Source organism: Colias philodice, chromosome 15, assembly GCF_061535455.1.
Source record: "Colias philodice isolate Cphi_HAF_F1 chromosome 15, ilColPhil1 Martin Lab GWU primary, whole genome shotgun sequence".
Lineage (NCBI taxonomy): Eukaryota > Metazoa > Arthropoda > Insecta > Lepidoptera > Pieridae > Colias > Colias philodice.
This window is the reverse complement of record NC_143100.1, coordinates 12268776-12288048: the sequence shown is the minus strand read 5'-3', so window position 1 is coordinate 12288048 and position 19273 is coordinate 12268776. Positions and strand designations below refer to the sequence as shown.

At 33.6% G+C, this 19273-nt stretch overlaps 2 protein-coding genes and 1 long non-coding RNA gene across 3 annotated transcripts in view; 2 read left to right on the top strand and 1 right to left on the bottom strand.

Annotated features, from left to right (window-relative positions):
* Positions 1 to 19273, bottom strand: part of LOC149482557 (protein O-mannosyl-transferase TMTC1-like) — a 137331-nt gene that overhangs the window by 70835 nt on the left and 47223 nt on the right. The window contains exon 2 of the mRNA XM_089704327.1: positions 5370 to 6155. Coding sequence (XP_089560453.1) covers positions 5370 to 5665 — 296 coding nt within the window. The 5' untranslated portion in view covers positions 5666 to 6155. The remainder of the gene's footprint in view (positions 1 to 5369; positions 6156 to 19273) is intronic.
* On the top strand, positions 1618 to 8343 carry LOC149482559 (uncharacterized). Its single transcript, XR_016316735.1, has 2 exons — positions 1618 to 1736; positions 8301 to 8343. It is a non-coding gene; the product is annotated as an uncharacterized LOC149482559 (long non-coding RNA).
* Positions 10841 to 11530, top strand: LOC149482558 (protein unc-13 homolog C-like). The gene has a single exon (XM_089704229.1). It carries the CDS (start codon positions 10846 to 10848, stop codon positions 11338 to 11340), a length of 495 nt encoding a protein of 164 aa, XP_089560355.1. The 5' UTR covers positions 10841 to 10845; the 3' UTR covers positions 11341 to 11530.

Below are 19273 nucleotides of genomic sequence, written 5' to 3'. Positions count from 1 at the left end.
GTAGGTACTTTTCGGTTGTTAGAAGGATTCATTTGGTATGATTAATTGATTTTATTTGGCTAGAAGGGTGGAGAACGACGAAAAATTTAAATGTATTGTAATTATTTTTCCGATTAGTAATGGAGAATTAATTTGTATATAATTACACAATTATTACTTAACAGTTATCTTTTTTATTAAGGATTGGTTTCAATAAAATCATTAAAACGCTGACTCTAAGATTATTTTTAAGATCATACATATTACTAAAACCAGAAATAAGTTTTAACGAAATTGTCATCGAAACCTTTGGATGAAAAATTCAAACGTGCCAAGTTCAGAGGTTTAAGAATCGAGTTCAAATTCTTTTGAATACGTAATTTTTCCACTCAAATCATTCCTTAATAATTCACTTTAGAATAATTTCAAAGGAACATTTCGTAGAGCCTTAGGTCTTAGTTGAAAACAACATTTAATCTCGAGATTAGATAATGCGCAAAAGAAATATTTTAAAGTACACCGAAATAAATAATCTTAACAGCCAGATAGGCTGAATTTATGATGTTTACTAATAGTTTAATTGTTTCTTTTTCTTTTGCTCTTTGTTTTTCTTTTTGTAGATGAATTCATGAATTAAGGTTAGTATTTTCTTGTCTTGATGAACCTAAGAACAATTAATTTAATTTCTAAAAATCTAAATCTAAATCTAAAAATCTTTTTACACGCCGATTGTTGTGATGACGATGAGAATGATGATAAGTAATTTGTCTACTTTACCTCGTCCCAATAGTAACCTCACTTATAACACTGTGTGAATAACAATTGCGAATCAAAGATTTGACGCAAAATTATGTAACACATGCTCGTAATATATTTCAATGGTTCTCGCAGTACGTATATCAAATTCTGCATTAAACATGTCATTTATAATGCCGTTGCAATTTGTCGACATTTCGCTGATTTAAATTACGCAGTTGGCAAACAAAACGTCATGTAAAATAACCCAAAACCGCGAAGCGTGGTTAGAAGATCAATATTAATGCAGTTAGTAACCAGCTAATGAATAATTGTTCTGACAATAAATTAATACTGAATTTAGTGGTTTTAAAATTATCTTTTCATAATATAATATTGACATAGAAATGGATGTTTATTCCTAATATTTTGACAGAATCTGTTATCAATACAGATATACGATATGCTATTGTGCCACAACTGAATAAACAGTTAGAATTGAAAGTTCTGTTTGTTTTATTTGAAAAACGTAAAAATTTGTCGTTAAATAATTGTTATATTTACGAAATAGTTAAGTACTTGGTATTTGTTAATACCAAATATTTCAAAACACTGCAAATCAAATAATGTTTTTTTAGAAATTAGTTTTAAATACGTTTAACCTTTAGGTAGAATGTTAATTAGTATTCTACCACGCGTTTACAATGTCGGTTTATTCCCATTCTAGTTCTGGGGAAAATCAAACAAGAATGTAGGCAAAGAATGCAAGCAAAGTTGCGTGAATTGGGACAAATAGTTCCGTAATGTGTAATCAGTCCTAAATTCATTTCAGAGCTTACTTTGAATAAAAGAACCACAATTAGTTAAGAATTTTGGTAAGATTTATCTTACAAGCACGATGCGATCGCGGGCCTTGAGCGCGGGGACCGAATCCAGAAATTCCGTAACGAAAAAAAACCTCACGCTCCCCACTCCGACGGGCACGGAGGTGTGGCTTGAAGGCACGCTATGCAATAGCAGCAGTCCCGGAGTGCCACACGTCTTTTTTATACACATAATAGGTAGATAGGACAATAGCATAATGTATATTTCGGTTGTAGGACGTAAAAGGAGTGAAGTAGACCCCTAATTTCTATGCATTATAACGATTCTGAAGCGCTTCTGAAGATATAATCTTGTTAAATAAATAAATTTTTAAGTTTTGAGTAAAAGAGTGTAACAAGCACATAATAATCTACTTTGTTTTATTATACAAAGTTCAGGAGATCGTTTTCTACTACCATATAAAATAAATGTGAATATCGTATCTGTTTACGATTTATAATTTTGTGTAAAATATATTACTCGGACTCTACTTTATCTAAGAATAGACAATAGACATCTTACTGAAACTGGTAAGACTAGAAAATTTAATCGTAAAATGAATACGATTCTCAGAAAATAAATATCAAAACAAGTAAATAGAGAACAGCTGTCCGATATTACGCGGAATAAATAATTAGCCGTTTTCTGAATACTAAGAAATTAACACAATTATAAGAATAGCACGCCGTCCATCTTTGTGTAGATGTAAGGATGAGTAAAGAAATTTTACAGCCCCATGTATTGGTATAATTACAATCTATAGTACATTGGTTAATATTAACTACTAGCTGTGCCCCGCGATTTTACCCGCATTGCTCCGCTCCTGTTGGTCTTAGCGTGATGATATATATATATATATATAGGCTTCATCCTTCCTCGATAAATAGACTATCTATCACCGAAATAATTTTTCAAATCGGACCAGTAGTTCCAGAGATTAGCGTGTTCAAACAAGCAAACTCTTTAGCTTTATATCTCGTATAGGTAGATATCTCGTAACTAATAGCATATAGATACAGATTTAATTCTTAATGGAAACGTTTAAGAAAATATCCCATAAATATATACTATACTTTCATAGAACCAAATAATTTTTATTCAAGTTATAAATATTAAGAGGAATAGGGAAGGAATAGAGAAAGTTATTTTAGGCTATTTCATTATCTTATACGCTATCTTTCTTTATAGAAATGCCATTATGTCTTCTTCCTTAATTTATTATCTATCACATAGAATAAATCACTGTATACGATGGATTCTCCAACTTAAATTAATTTTCTTCTGTACTCTTAATTTCAAGTTTTCGTATAATCAACTTTCTTATTTATATAATGGAAGCACTGAGCACATCACAGTAAAGGCAACTTATCGTTTTACGCAATTCTTACTTCTAAAGCATAGAGCACAAGTCTCAATTTCATATAAGATATACTTAAAGCAAAATACTACATTATAAGAAATCGCTTACAAAAACACGTGATATTCCGTCTGAAACTAAAACGCGGAGCAAAGTCGAAAAAGAAACATTGACATAATATCATTATTGGTTACAAAATGAACCTCAACGTACTGAAAATAAATGGCATTTCGTTCTATTCAGACGTTGTGTTATAACGTACAAAAATATATTCAAATCTACGTATCACACGACCCATTTCGCTTAAACGCAAAAATCCGACTTATTTTCTTTCAATACAATTTTGGACCTTATCGCGATGATAAAAGAGCTTTATTGGTATGTTGTTAAGTCGTTGATATTGTAAAAATGGTACCAAAGAATCGGATAGTTGTACAAAAAGTGACAACGCACTGATATTTTCTTGATTCCTTTATGATAGAACACGTCAGTCGAGTGTGCTTGCCGCGTGGTTTCCTGGTACGGTGTGACAAAGAATTGGATATCTGTTTGACATGTTTTTGTAAGGAACAAACGATCTTGATGTTTACGCAGACATGATGAACAGATAGAAATAAAAATGTTTATTGAACAAATACCATTGAAAATAACGGATTAAAAGCCTCTCATTTTATTATTTAGACTACAAGGGACAACAGGGAATAAATTTATTAACTTATCGATATTAAAAACATCTAAAGATAGTAATAAAGTGTACCTAGAGTTGATATGCATTTAAAAATTTATTTCACTGATCGATATTCTTTATAAGTAAGTGTACCCTCTGTCTGTCTAATAAAACAGTTTTTAGATGTAAGAACGTGAAATAAAATAGTAAATACGGAATTGTGCTAAACTGTAGAGTACAAGAAATAACAAAAAAGAATGCAGTGTAAGTATAGTGGTCTATCTATTCGCATAAGATGGTCGATATCTGAGAAAGGAGTATTTTTCTTTATCTTTAACTATGTAAAATAACAAATAATATATTTCAATAAAAACAAAACATTAATAAAACTGCTGTTATCAATTACTCGCTGAAACGCAAAAACTTTCAGTCGTTTTATATTCCCGTACACCAATAATCATACATCACGCCGTCTTTAAAAGAAACAGAAAAAATGAAAATCTAATTTACGATTGACTATTACGAAAAACATTTCAGTGAAGCAAATTCGCTAACCGAATCCTCTTAGATGAGACCATAAAACATAAAGAAAGTGTTATTTATCGTCTGAAACTCTAATCCACTGCCGCCATCTATCACTGGAGGCTATTCCCTAAGCTATTATCGCCGAAAATGACGTCGTCTTTGTTTAACACCAAGAAAACAAGTTCTGATTTGTGAGGGTTCACGACAATGCCGCCGAAACAAAAATACACGCGCCGTAATACGTTTAAGGGCTGTAGCCACCCGCCGGCAACGGTCGGGTTATATCGACCCAGAAAGTTAGGAAAGCTAATATTTGCAGCTCGTTCCGTTTGTGTATTCTAACGTTTAGTTTGTTGTAATGAGTTAGTTTATTTTAGTTAGCGTGAAAGGTGTATTTAAAATAATATTAAAAATTAAAACGTTGATATATTGGTTAAAAAGCTCGCGTTAATTGCGTGAGGTTGTTCAACTTTTGTACGGGTTAATCTATGATTAACTTTGAGTTCACGTTCTCTAAATTATTTAACTAATGAGTTGTGAAGGTATTAAAATTTTAATGAGCCATTACGATTACCTGTAGAAATAGATTGGTATTTTGATTAAAGCAAAGTTTTTTTTCAAAATAGGAGGTATTAATTTTAAAATATTTTAAATTAATTTATAGTTACGCAATTAATAAAACTTTTAACCAATTAAATATGGAATTTATTAATTTAGTTAGGCACCCCTTTAATTTCTAGTTGTACGGTAACTTACATACCCGTAACATGTATATTTCGATTTCGGTAGTTCATTATCTTGCGGTGGTTGGAGACAACGCATTTGAAATTATAATTAAATTAATTAAAGGTTAGCAATATTTCATTCCTTAAATTATCTTGAGGATATTATGGCTTTGAAGTGGTGGCGTGAGGTTCTGATTATGTCAATGAGCTAGTACATTTAAATAATACTGAGTTTGTGTTACATACAATAACATGATTATTTTTATAGTATAGTAGTCTTAAGGACGGATTTATCTTTGTGTCAATATCTTAAAAATGAAATATTGAAATTTGCATAAAATAAACAGATCACTAGTCACTGATATCCAGCGTTGTAAAAAGTTCCTTGTGCAACACATGCTGGGATCATTTTCACAATATTGTATGATATATATTTCATCATTATTAAGTGCTAATTAATATTTCTAAGTATTTCTAAGTCTAATAGTATCTAATTTATTAATTTTAATACTCGTACCTGAAGGTCAGCGTAGTCAGCGGCCGATACGACTTGTGGCTATGCACATCCGACATCGGCGTACCCCAGAAGTCATCCTTAAATATCCGCAGCACGGAATTCGCGCCATTAACATCTCCATTAGACACGATCGCCGGGATGTCGTCATGCACGAAGTCCCCATTCAGACTGTTTGAATACGTCAACGCGCCAACTGATGCGACAAGCGCGTAGATCGTCCATTCACTCTCGCATAAACTCTTCCATGACTTCGAGGTGGATTCCTCCCGCACGGATGGCAAGGGGCGACGACGCATGTTTACATCTCTGTTTGGTCTTTACGAGGAATTTATTCACTTCGTTTGAGAGTAGAGGTTATGGAATTGTTAAAACGATTTAAAGAAAGTTTTATGATTATTGGCATTAGAGATAATAATTAGAAAGTTATAGTACAGAAGTTCTGTTTATGATACACGATAGAGACTACGTTAGTATAATATGTTAGTTAAAATATTCTATGATTTATTACGAACGTACATTAGTTCCGGATCAAAAATTAGCTTTGTAATACTCGTTTTTCTAGCATGTCCATTATGGGAACCTCATTCAGCAGTTCACAATGTAGCGCGTATAGTTTGTACGACGGTCCGTTTATCACGGTTGATGGATCGCCCCCATATAAATCAACATAGTGGGTCAGTCCACAGCTAATGTCATATTCATGAGGCCCTAAGCTCGGCTCGGAGAAAGATTTCCCTTTGTAGATGGTTTCGGCTTTTCTGCTTCCGCATCAGATATCGAAAGTACCTGAAACAATGGAATGGTTTGTGTTAAATAGAGCATTTTACAAATGGTTACGACTATTAAGTCACAATATTCCTGTATTATATTGTCATTATTATTTAATAGTAGTGTTATTAATTCTTAGATCTTATAAAAATCTTTTGGTGTAAAATGATGGAACATAATATAAGTTAATGCTTTCTTATAAAAAAAAACCTTTAAACACATTATAACGCATTAATCAGGAAAATGTTAATCTAACTAACTTAAACGTTTCAATAATTTATTCTGCGATGTAGATATGACTTGGATAAGTAACTTGGAGTAATAAAGAACCAAATTTCTGATTATCTTAAACTTTTCTACTACATTTTCTTACATCGTGAATAGAGGCATATCTCATCCTACAAGACGTTTCAAATGTAGGTTTTCTTAACGTAGATAATTCCAATTCCCTGTCGACAACGACAGTGGAAAGCTCACATCTCCAGCCTCGTTTGTAATGCTAATGTTATGCCAAGCTAATCCTCTCAACTACTTCGCGAATTAAGAACTTGCCTTCATAAAGCCGAGCCGATTCTGACAAAGGTACTTTCGGTTTAATTAATTTTGATTGTAAATTAGTACGTTAAAATGTCAAGTGCGGGGGTGGTTAGAGGAGGTTATTAAATTTTTAATAATGACTAAGGCGTATTTTTGGCCGTATTTGTTAAAAGTATTAAGTACTAGCTTTCCGCCTGCGGCTTCGCCCGCGTTTTCAAAAAAAAACCCGCATAGTTCCCGTTCCCGTGGGATTTCCGGGATAAAACCTAGCCTATGTCACTCAGAAATGATGTAGCTTTCCAACAGTGAAAGAATTTTTCAAATCTGCCAAGTAGTTTCGGAGCCTATTCAATTCATACAAACAAACAAACAAACAAAAAATCAAACCTTTCCTCTTTATAATATTTGTATAGAAAAATAAAACAGTTTGAAATGTTAAAATATTTTTATTGTATTATATTAGAAATCGTTTTATCACATATATTATTTATACGCATAATTTCTAATTCAATTAACACAAAGTAAAGTAAATTTTTTTAAATAGCGTACCTTTAACACTTTTTACTCTATAGTCAGTAGCCAACACATACCAAGTAATCCTTATTTTAAATAACCAGGTATTTTCGAAGCTTACAAAACTTTGTTATAGTTTTAAATCATACTGAAAGCCGTGTCAGAATTTAATTCAATTTTTCCAACCATTTTTATCAGGATATTATTGCTTATTAAGACCAGGAAGCCTGTAAGTGCATTGGATCACGAGGAAACCGGAGGAATGTCGCGCACGCTTGTAAACTGTTATAATATAATATAAGCTGATTTAGGTAACACTGGTTTAACCCAGCAAAAATGGTACGCATTTGATGTGTTACTGTTTTGATGAAGTATTACGTATACGTTTGAATGCATTTGTAGCAAGACGACGACGACGACGACTAGACAAGTAAATCCTAGCAAAACATTTCACGTAAAATTTTGCCAAGATAAGGGGTTTGCACTCTGAAATAGTTATTAGACCTCGTGTAGAGCCAAACATCAAACTCTACACCATAATTATATCAAATCAGATACCTACTATCATTCCCATATATATATATTTAAATATCCCAGAAAAGCACCTTGACAATAACACTTATCTAACTGGAACGAATCCGAAAACTCTTAAACAATTTGTTTCTCTTGAATTACGGGAACAAGCGTCCTCCATTCATCTTGTTAGAGATTCCAACTCGATGGATAATGTCACATTATGTGACTTGTGTGTAATCACGTCGATATTTGTCACGTCGTGTCATGTTCAGTTGTTGTAATACTATTAAAATATGTAAGTGGATACGGCAAATTAATGTGGTTGTCGGGAGTAATCTATTTTCGTATAAACTGCTAACGTTGTACTGTAGTACTCGTAAAGTTGTTTTGTGATAGTTTCCTAAAGAATTAAATTGTGTAACAATTATTGAGAGATACATACCTTGAAATGTACTTATTAGTTTTTAAGCTATTGCATAGCTTCTATCGCGGGCCTTGAGCGCGGGGACCGAATCTAGAAATTCCGTAACGAAAAAACCTCACGCTCCCCACTCCAACGGACACGGAGGTGTGGCTTGAAGGCATGCTATGCAATAGCTTTACCGCGGCAGTCCCCGAGTGCCACACGTCTTTTTTTATTTATGCATGTTTATTTATACAATATTTTAATAGAAATACATTATATTTATTTATCTCAATATAATTAGAAATCAAATTTAAGACTACTCAATTTAGTATCGCATTAGACACTGTATCTAGGATACGCCCTCGTTTACATAGGATTAAATATAAATGGATAGATTTATGTGGGTGCCCTATACTAACCTTTATCTTTGAACCCTTAGAATATAACGGCGAGTTTATTTTAAAGCTTTAAATGGTAACTTTAAAAGTGATTTTATAATACTAATCGTTATTCAAATAAAAATAATACTGTTCTATATATTAAAGATACGAGAATTATAAGTTAAATATTGTATTAATTATTAAGTATTCTTTTTCATTTATTAAAGAGAATTCCCTCCCGTGGCTTACGCAGCGAGTCATTTTGTTTCGTATTTTAAAATATTATAACATTAAGTAACAAGAAAGTTCGTAATAATTTCAAGCCAATGGGAAAACTTTGCCCATCTCTGTTATGATGTATTTCTATTTGATTATCTTTATTTATATGTCATATTGTTACTTTTCTATAAAACAACAATATTTTGTTGATACTTTAGTTACCACTCTCGTGATTTTCGTACAAAAGTGAATTTTGAAATAAACTAAATGATAAATTTCTATTCACAACTGGTACATATTATATTTACTCAGGTCTTCAGACCAGTCCTAAATTTAATTTGTCTATTATAAACCACAAATTTAACGAGTCTAAACAACTTTAAAATCTATTCTAGTAGGTTTTAAGGTTCATTTAAACACCACAACAGGACATAAACATCCTACGCGCGTAGACCGGACAACCTACGATATGTCTACGACGAGTCTTATCCTTACATATTATTATTTCGTTTTCTCTACACTATTTTGGGCATTCCCGTATAGTATATATTTAGTTTATCTATTTTGAATCTTGTTTTTATTATAAAGTCTATTTCTAAAAATATTATTCTCCTGGTCCTTTATATTATATAATATTTTTTTACAAGCTACGTGCGTAGACTGTCTACGCCAGGTGAACCGTAGCTCTAGTGTTATATTTCAAGACTACGCATCGTAGACTAAGCTATTGATATTATTATTGTCGAGCCAATTTAATAGGCAACATTTGACGTCTATCAATTTTATCTTCGAAGGGAGGTAACCTGCTTAAAAACATCGATTAAAGTGAATTAATCGATATTTGAAACATTTGTCAATCGAATTTATTAATTTATGATGATTTTTATTGACAAGTAATCAATGCATTCGATTCTAGATGTCAGATTTCGATTTTTAGAGTAACATCTCTGGTATTTAAAAAGAAAAAAGGTTTGAATGGTTTATCAGTAAAATGAAATCTTAAAATTACTTGTGTCGGTTATTATTATTATAAATATGTAATAGTAATTGAAAAAAGTTAAGCAAATGTGCAGATCTAACAAAACGAAATATCATGTTATTCTATGTCGTCGTTACTAGGTTACGTTGTTGATTTTTGTTGAACTGTCAAATGTTGCCTATTAAAATGGCTCTACTATAGCATCACATATCACACATCATTTGTAGTTTTTTTTGGTATAAAAATATAGAAATGTTAATGACTAGTTATAAGATGTAGAACTAAAAGAAAACACTATATCTTTAATAGTAATCAACAATCTAGCGAGTTAACAAAATAAATAGTAAAATATGTAGTCAACAAATAAAGGAGCTATATATAACATCCTGAAACGCAAACTATAACCATTGTATATTTTCCTAAAACCAAAGAGTTTATGATATAATCGATATTAAATCGCAAATTACAAATCGAAACAAAGTATAAGACAAAATCGTTAATTAACATGTCAGGTACGCAATTACAGACTCGATACAGACGCAATGCAATTCAAACACAATAAGGCACTTATCGAAATGATTCCCATGTATATGTGTTAATGAATATAGGAATAAGTTCAGTTATTCAATTCTATTCAAATTCACGGTAGCGGGAATCTTTTCATCGCTTTGACAGATTAAATTTCAAATAAAGCCGCTCGATGTTCAAAAAACGAGGGATATTTTTTGACAACTCTTTGCCTATATTCAAATAGTGTTTGCGTGATGGTAACAAGATATAATCCCACTTTCTATTTCATATTATACGTGTTTGTATATGTAGAAAGTTTTAGATGATATTGTTAAATATATAAAGGTTTGAAACAATATGGCAGGATTATTTATAGTTCCTACATCTGTTTTAATATTATTTTCAGATATCGGTGATTAGAGACCTTCTGAGAACGAATTGGAATTGATGACTTGTATCTTGGTATTTAATATTATAAATATCTATATATGATTGTTGGAGATGATATTATATATCTATACTAATATTATAAAGCTGAAGAGTTTGTTTGAACGCGCTAATCTCAGGAACTGGTCCGATTTGAAAAATTCTTTTGGTGTTAGATAGCCCATAATATCCGACCAGCAAGAAACTCGATCTCGCCGCAAAATGCTACTTGTGCATGGAGTTACTGAGGAGAGAAAAGAAGATACTGCTGCACTGGTCGCTAAAGTGCTCGCTGACCAGCTTCAAAAACCTGAGGTTGTACCCGAAAGCTTTAGTCGCTGTCATCGTTTGGGTCGTGGCAATACCGATAAGCCCCGGCCTATTTTAGTCAAATTTAAAAGTCTGCCAATGAGGGATCATGTTTGGTTCTCTAAAACTTGCTTCAAGAACACGGGTATTACCATCTCTGAGTATCTCACAAAGGCCAGGCATGACACTTTTATGGCTGCACGCAAGAAGTTTGGTATTCCAAGGTGTTGGACGCTTGAGGGGAGTATTATCATCCGGACCTCTGATGGAGTTCGCCACAGAGTTGTTTCATCCGAGGACCTTGATCTTATCGCTTGTGATAGCACTGAGCTATCTGCTGCAACATCCAACAACACTAAAGATATCAAGGGGACAACCGGCTCTCGAACGAGGCGTCCTAAAAAGTAAAAGTAAATTTCAAATCTATGAGGTTATACCACCCATTAGGTACTTATTATATTTCTTTTAATTTCATTCTTGCTTCTTTTGTTCACGATCTGTTTATTTCATTCACTTCAAAATTATTTTATCTGTGGTATTTTACCTCTTAGCTTTTTACCCTCTAATAAATATGTAATTACTTTTGTTTACTTTTGTATCTTTCATAATCCAAACTAACTTGTCAAATGTCAATTGTCATTTCAATGTTGTGATTGTGAGCTGTCACCTGTCAGATATAGACAAGATGTTAGTAGTTGTCAACTCAATTATTGTTGCCATTTGTGAATTATTATTATTTTATTTTTTTTACGTTCCATTATGTTTTGTGTGATTTATGTATTACTTTCTAATGCTGCTGGCGGGTATAGGAAAATTTAATATTTATATTTTTTTTTTCTTGTATATATATATTTTTTTTTCTCTTTATTCAAATTTACGTTTATATTTTTCTCTTTCTGTACATATATTTATCTATCTTTTATTTCTTTATTATACTTAAATATAATTTACAAATATTGCTCTATTAAATGACACAGATTGCAGTGACTCCTACCATACTTTATCCAGCTCAAATAACAGCTTCAATGATAGTTTCCATAGCACAGAGTATTTACCACTCGACAAAACGCTTGCTTCCACTTTTTCCAATGTTCCTAACAACCTTAATCTTATCCATATAAATGCGCAAAGTATTCCGGCCCACTTCAACGATTTGCTTGCATCTTTTTCCAATGCTCCCATCCATGCCCTTCTTATTTCTGAAACATGGCTCAAACCCTGCCTTTCTTCCGTAACCTATTCCCTTCCTGGTTTTAATTTGATACGTAACGACCGCACCGGCCGTGGAGGGGGTGGAGTTGCTATTTACTTACGCAACGACATACCGTTTTCTATCGTCAGCACTTCTCCTCAGCCACCGCCAGATGATGCGGCCGAGTATATCCTATTAGAATTAAATATTTCGAATAAAAAAATCCTTTTAGGTGTTTTCTATGTTCCCTCTCTCCTTGTCAATTATTTCCATAACTTTGAAACTATCCTTGAAAACCTACGACCTCTTTATGAACACGTACTGATTATGGGTGATTTCAATACTTGTCTCTTGAAAAATGATGCCCGTAGTCATAAACTTTCCTCTGTTGTTTCCTCTTGTGATTTAAACATACTTCCTCTTAATCCTACCCACTCTGCTCCTGGCTGTAATCCTTCTTTCCTAGATTTAATTATTGTTTCTTCCACTAGCCATGTTTCGAAACACGGGCAATGTTCCGCCGACGCCTTTTCCTTTCATGACCTAATCTTCCTGTCATACCTCCTACGTCCTCCTAAAAAGAAGCACAAGGTTCTGCTGCAGCGTAATTTTCGTGATATGAACTTAGAACGTCTATGTGAAGATGCACAAAAAATAGATTGGTCTCCCGTTTTCTCTGCCGACACAGTGACAACTAAAGTTGATGTCTTCAACACTATTATTGTAAAATTGTACGACGTCCATGCACCCATTAGAGCTATTAGAATGAAACATGCTCCGGCTCCTTGGCTTACTGATGAGCTGAAATCGCTAGTTCACAAGAAGAATTTGGCTAAATCAAGGTTCAAGCAGAACAACTCAGACTTCAACTGGGAGAAATATAAAGTTCTTCGTAATCGCTGCAATACGATGTGTAGAGATGCGCAACGACGCCACTTCCATAAATCTGTTGAGAACGGCAACACAAGTAGTACCTGGAAATTTCTTAAATCCCTTGGAGTTGGCAAATCTAATACTAATATTCCTCTCAATACCAACCTAAACCAATTAAATAAACACTTTACTTCTTCGGTTGCTCCTTTAGATAGCAATACTAAGTTCGATACTATTAACTTTCTTTCATCTTTGCCGACCCCTAGTTTTCCTCCGTTCAATTTCACATCGTTCACTGACAGTGATATTAAAAAGAACATATTGTCCATTGCTTCGAATGCTCTGGGCTGTGATGGCATTGGCCGTACTATGATCCTACCTATCCTTGACATAGTCACTCCTATCATATCACATATCCTCAATTTCTCTATTTCAACCGCTAGCTTCCCCGATAGTTGGAAGGACGCTCATGTAGTTCCTCTCCCGAAAAAGATTAACCCTTCCAGCTTTTCCGATTATCGTCCCATTTCAATCCTGCCCTTCCTTTCAAAAATCCTCGAGAAACTAGTACAGCAACAGCTGTGCCTTTTTCTAACGAAAAACTCCTTATTAGATCCTTTACAATCCGGTTTCAGAGCCGGTCATAGTACGGTCACTGCGCTTGTCAAGGTTACAGATGATATTCGTCTGGCAATGGATAATAAACAGCTAACAATTCTTACTCTTATAGACTTTTCCAATGCTTTCAACACCGTTGATTTCGATATATTGTTGGCATTGCTGAGTTCTCTTAATATATCTCCTGCAGTGATCGACTGGTTTCGTAGCTATCTACATGGTCGCCGGCAGTGTATTCGTGTTGATAATAATTTTTCAACTTGGTGCGATATCACTGCTGGTGTACCTCAAGGCGGCGTGTTGTCACCACTCCTTTTTAGCGTATTTATTAATTCAATAACTTGTAAATTATCTTCTCTCTACCATCTATATGCAGACGATTTACAAATTTACACCCATGCAAGTCTTGAGCATCTTGAACAAGCTGTTGAGTGTATCAATAATGATCTGCGTGCTATTGTGACATGGGCTCATCAGTATGGACTCAAAATTAACCCAACGAAAACGCAAGTAATAGTAATAGGCAGTCCTCACTTCATATCTAGGGTTTCTTTTGAAGACCTGCCTGCAATTACTATCGATGGTGTTGATGTTGACTACAGTCCAACGGTTAAAAATCTCGGCATATGGTTTGACCAAACTCTATCGTGGACAGAACACGTACAACAGGTAAGCCGTAAGATCTTTGGGGTTGGTTCGATGTTAAGACGACTGCGCAATTTTCTACCAAAACCCACGAAAATTTTGCTCGCGCAGTCTTTGCTTCTTTCTATCCTTGACTATTCTGATGCAAGCTATTTAGACCTTACTGAGGAGCACCTTAACAAATTGGAACGTCTTCAAAATTTTGCAATTAGATTTATCTTTGGTTTACGTAAATTCGACCATATCTCCGATTTCCGCTCACAGCTCAGATGGCTTCCTATCCGTCTTCGCCGGAATATGCATATCCTTTCCTTATTATACTCCATCCTTTTTGATCCTAGAACTCCTTCCTACTTGAAAAAAAGATTTGTGTTTATGGGGTCTTCTCATGAACTCAATCTCCGTTCCTCCGACAATCTTACGCTTTGTATGCCTGTTCACACTTCCAAATTCTACGATTGCTCTTTTACCGTACAAGCCGTAAGATTGTGGAACTCTCTCCCGACAACGATCAGGCAAGCCCAATCTTTATATAGTTTTAAAACTCTTGTTAAGAACTACTATCTATCTCTCTAATGCTGTTTGTCTATGTTCTTTGCTGATTTAGTTATCTATTTATGTAAATTTATTTTCCTCTCTTCTAATATTTGTATTCCTATACTGCTCATTTCTCATTTGTTTTTGTATAATATTATTTGATTCTTAAGTATATGTAATCTATGTATAATTACAGTTTCTTGTATAATGTACGTATTTATGCACTATCTACCTTTTTACTGATTTATTTTTCCTATACCCCAAGGTTGCCTGGAAGAAATCGCTTTTAAGCGATAAGGCCGCCAAATTGTACATTTATTTTAAGTTAAATATCGTTTTTTGTAAATTTTGTTTTTGTGTGCATTGTACAATAAAGTGTTTTCTATTCTATTCTATTCTATTCCCATTTATCAAGGAAGGCTATATATCATTACGCTAATACCAATAGGAGCGGAGCCACGCGGGTGAAACCGCGAAGCGCAGCTAGTTACAAATAAAATTGGGAATATCTACTCTTCTACATTGCTTTCTATGAAAAAGATAAGAAGAAAAAAGCTTTGAAAGTTCTAAATACAAACGCACATAAATCTTACACAAAAGAAACCAACATATTTACGAAACAGATAAAATGTTCTGCTATATTTTTCCGCGCAAAGCCGGGTAATTGTTAACATCGCCACATCGCGGGTGTGTCTTGCGGTTCGTAATTCGATTAAACTTTCACGCTGTGAGAGCTCATTAACTTTTGTTTCGCCTCAAGCCACGCGAACACCCATTATTCATTAATATTTTCAACTTTGTTCGGTATTTTCGGTTTAGTCAATTAATGTAAGTTTATGGTGTAAATATAAAACATTGGTTATTTGAAATTAGCTCGCTAAAGGGTTTAATCAGGCGTTTCTATAATGTGTACTGTTGTATAAATTATATACGTACCCTTAGTATTAGAAAACGTACTAATACTAGCTTTACTATAATAATATCTATATTATTATACATATAATAAATCTGTAGAAGGGTCAATTCTGTACATTGAAAATATTGAAAAAATAAATAGTAGGGGGTGTTACTGGATTGATACCAAAACCAAATATGTGATTAAAAAAAAATTTGTCTGTCTGTCTGTCTGTATGTTCAGGAATCACGTAAAAATTAACGGTTCGAATTCGATGAAACTTGGTATAATTATTATACCTTATTATCCTGGGCATAAAATGGGATACTTTTTATCCTGGAAAAATACGTAGAAAAAAAATAAATCTTAATTTTTCTTAATTTTTCCGCGCGGACGGAGTCGCGGGCGGAAGCTAGTGTTAAATACAACTTTAACTAATATTCAATTATGAGCACCACTTAACTTATTTACCTACAACTAATAATTCTAACTAGAGAAAACGCGTTGTAACGAAATATGGGTTTTATGTGATTTCAGAATATGCGAAAGTTTTTTATTTAACTATAGATTAAAACCAAAAAGCGCATTGAAAATGAACACTGTATACATTAAAAATAATACCGCAGAAAGGTGATAACGCTAATGATTAAAATTGAAAATTAAAAAAGTACATACAATATTAATCTTCACAAATTGAAACATGTTACATGATATAGTCGGCTTAATTACTCTATTGAATACATAACTGTGACAAATTTATTGCGCCGAAATTTCCGATCGTGGCCATTTTATGAACGCCATTTATTGGATGCGCTATTTGTAATGTGTGTGAATGTTTGTGGTTACATCAATGCTATTGTTTAGATTCAAGCGGTATTGAACAAATGCTAATATTTGTTACAAGGTAAATATTGGTTAGTAATGACTAGGAGATATTTCGAGCGCTATTAAACTTATTAAAAAGTTGTGGATTGCACTTTGGGGTCAAGTTATTCCATCTTAGGACTGTCGGCGATACGCTATTATTGATAACAAGTGTCTGATGGATTTTTTTAAATTCAATTTCATTAAAATTGACTATTGAATACTAACTACTAATATTTATACTACCTACTTAATATTTGCAATATGAAATTCTTAATTTAAATATTGGGTGTGATTGATTCACTAGTTTCAATAAGATAATATTACCATGATTTACAAAGTACATGGTCACCCCATGAAGCGTATTCAACAACGGTGGAAGTAAAGGGAAGATTAAATTAAAAACGCTTCACAGTTAATGAATATTGATCCCATTTTAATTTACGCTGCCGTCCATTTTAAAAACACGTTTGACCTTCAACTGTCGCTCCAGAAACATCCACCGAATTTTAAACAAAGGCAAAGCTGGAAGTGTTTGTAAAAGTCTTCATGTCTAAGGGAATAAATTATCCCGGGCCGATTTGTTTGTGCGCTGTATCGAGAACAGAGCCGTTGTTTCGGCTAAGTCAATCAGCTTTATTGGTAGCCCTAAATTTGACTTTGGTGACGAAATATTTTGATCGGACGGAAATAGAAAACAATTTTGAGCTTAGTTTGTAATGGAGAGATTTTAATATTTAATTAAATGTACTTGCCGCTGTGGCATTGTTTTGAAAAGTATTATGATTTTTAAGGAAACAGTACTCAATCCGGATGAGTACTGTTTCCTTAAAAATTGGGTCATTAAATACCGTACGAGTTCATTACGACTGATTACAGATTGTGAAAGATCAATGTTTGTAGACACATATCATGTCTGTACCCAATTTTTCTCAATTTGGAAATCCACATATTTGTCAATTTTATGAAGCGGCGTAGATTTTTTCCTCTTGTAAAATTATTTTTTATGTAATTCGGCGAAGGAGCACATATTCAAAGGCGTAGGGCCTATCTATTTGAAAGAGCAAAAAAAGTATTTATTTTATTAACGCACACTACTATTATATATAATACTAGCTTCCGCCCACGACTTTGTACGTGCATTCCCGTTTTTCCCCGTTCCCGCAAGAATTTCGGGAAATCCTTTCTTAGCGGATGCCTACGTCCTAACATCTACCTGCATGCCAAATTTCAGCCCGATACGTCTAGTGGTTTGGGCTGTGCGTTGATAGATCACTATATCAGTCACCTTTGAGTTTTATATATTCTATAATTATGTATCTTTCTAATAGAGACTTTCCCTTGCCTAAAATAAATTTAGTTTTGGCAAATTGTCCACTTGGCAACACCCCAGATCTCCATAACTCAACCATTATCCAACTATCGCCCAATCTATCAAAGTACCTGTACCGGCCAGTAATGTACATTTGTAGGACAAGATAATTCGACAGTGACAAAGCAGCAGTGGATATAGAAAAACTATCCGTTGCCGTGGATCGATCGATGCTCTGATGATTGATGAAGTGAGAGCTAACCCGAATGTTGCTGATTATTTTTGTTCATAATTAATGTTTGCTTCAGTTATTTGATTACTAGTCCCATACGTTTAGTTATTTGATGAGTGTAATCCTTCTGTCATACGTTGGTGGATTATAAGAATAATAAGAATATTGTTATAGTTGTTGGCAAATTATAGCAATATTCTTTACCTGATTAAAATACACGATGCCTACTTAAACACAATTTTATTCGTTTGCTGACCCTTATTTGTTTGTTAGCACAATTTTTAACACTTTTACAGGAAATAAATAGAAAGATACACGAAAAATAATACGCAACATTTAGACAGTGTTATCCTTTTGATATAAACCATGTAATTTCGTTATTACATCGCAGAGTCAACACGAAACTCGCAAAAAGACAACAGACAAACGAATTAAAACGAAACAATAAAATTAAACACTGGCGTTCAACAATGAACATTCAGCAAAATCAGCAGTCACGACAAATAGACGTATAAAAGTTTGGAAACTTTGATGAATCAGCTCCTAACTGCTTTCAAGCGCTGCAAGCGTCCAAGAGCTCCATTTAAAATGCTAATCCGCTGGATCCCATTCCAGATTACGACGCTCAGTTCCTTCCCAGTTAACAACATTCGCTTCAATACCGACAATGGACTGCGCCTTGAATAAATAACCGCTTGAAGTAACAGAAGGTGTTTTTGAATATTACCATCCCGCCTTGGCTCGTGAATAAATAAATAAACACCTCCGGGATGCAGAACTATTGTTTGTGCTTATGTAACGCTGTTCGGATGTAGGTATCAATGACGTTTCGAAGCTATCAATATTTTAGTACAAAAATGTAGGACGCTATTTTCGTCTTGCGGAAATGGGTCTTTCTTGTGGATTGTTTTCGAAGTGATATGGGGATTTATTTTTACATTAGAGTTCATTTAAAATTGAAGCTACGATGGAGTGTAGATGGTTTTCTAAAATAAAATTTGCTTTCTATAAGGAAAACTTAATATAAGAGTTGTTCATATATGTGTAGATTCCCTTTATACTGTACTAAATACGACTCAAGTTTTTCCTCTTCAACATGTAAGGTTTATGTACGCATGGAGTGCGCAGATGTATTTTCTCTCTTCATAATTCATGTGATGTAGAGATAGTGTA

Excerpts from the sequence above, each read along its gene's own strand:
- LOC149482558 (XM_089704229.1), top strand. The coding sequence starts at position 10,846 with ATGCTACTTGTGCATGGAGTTACTGAGGAGAGAAAAGAAGATACTGCT.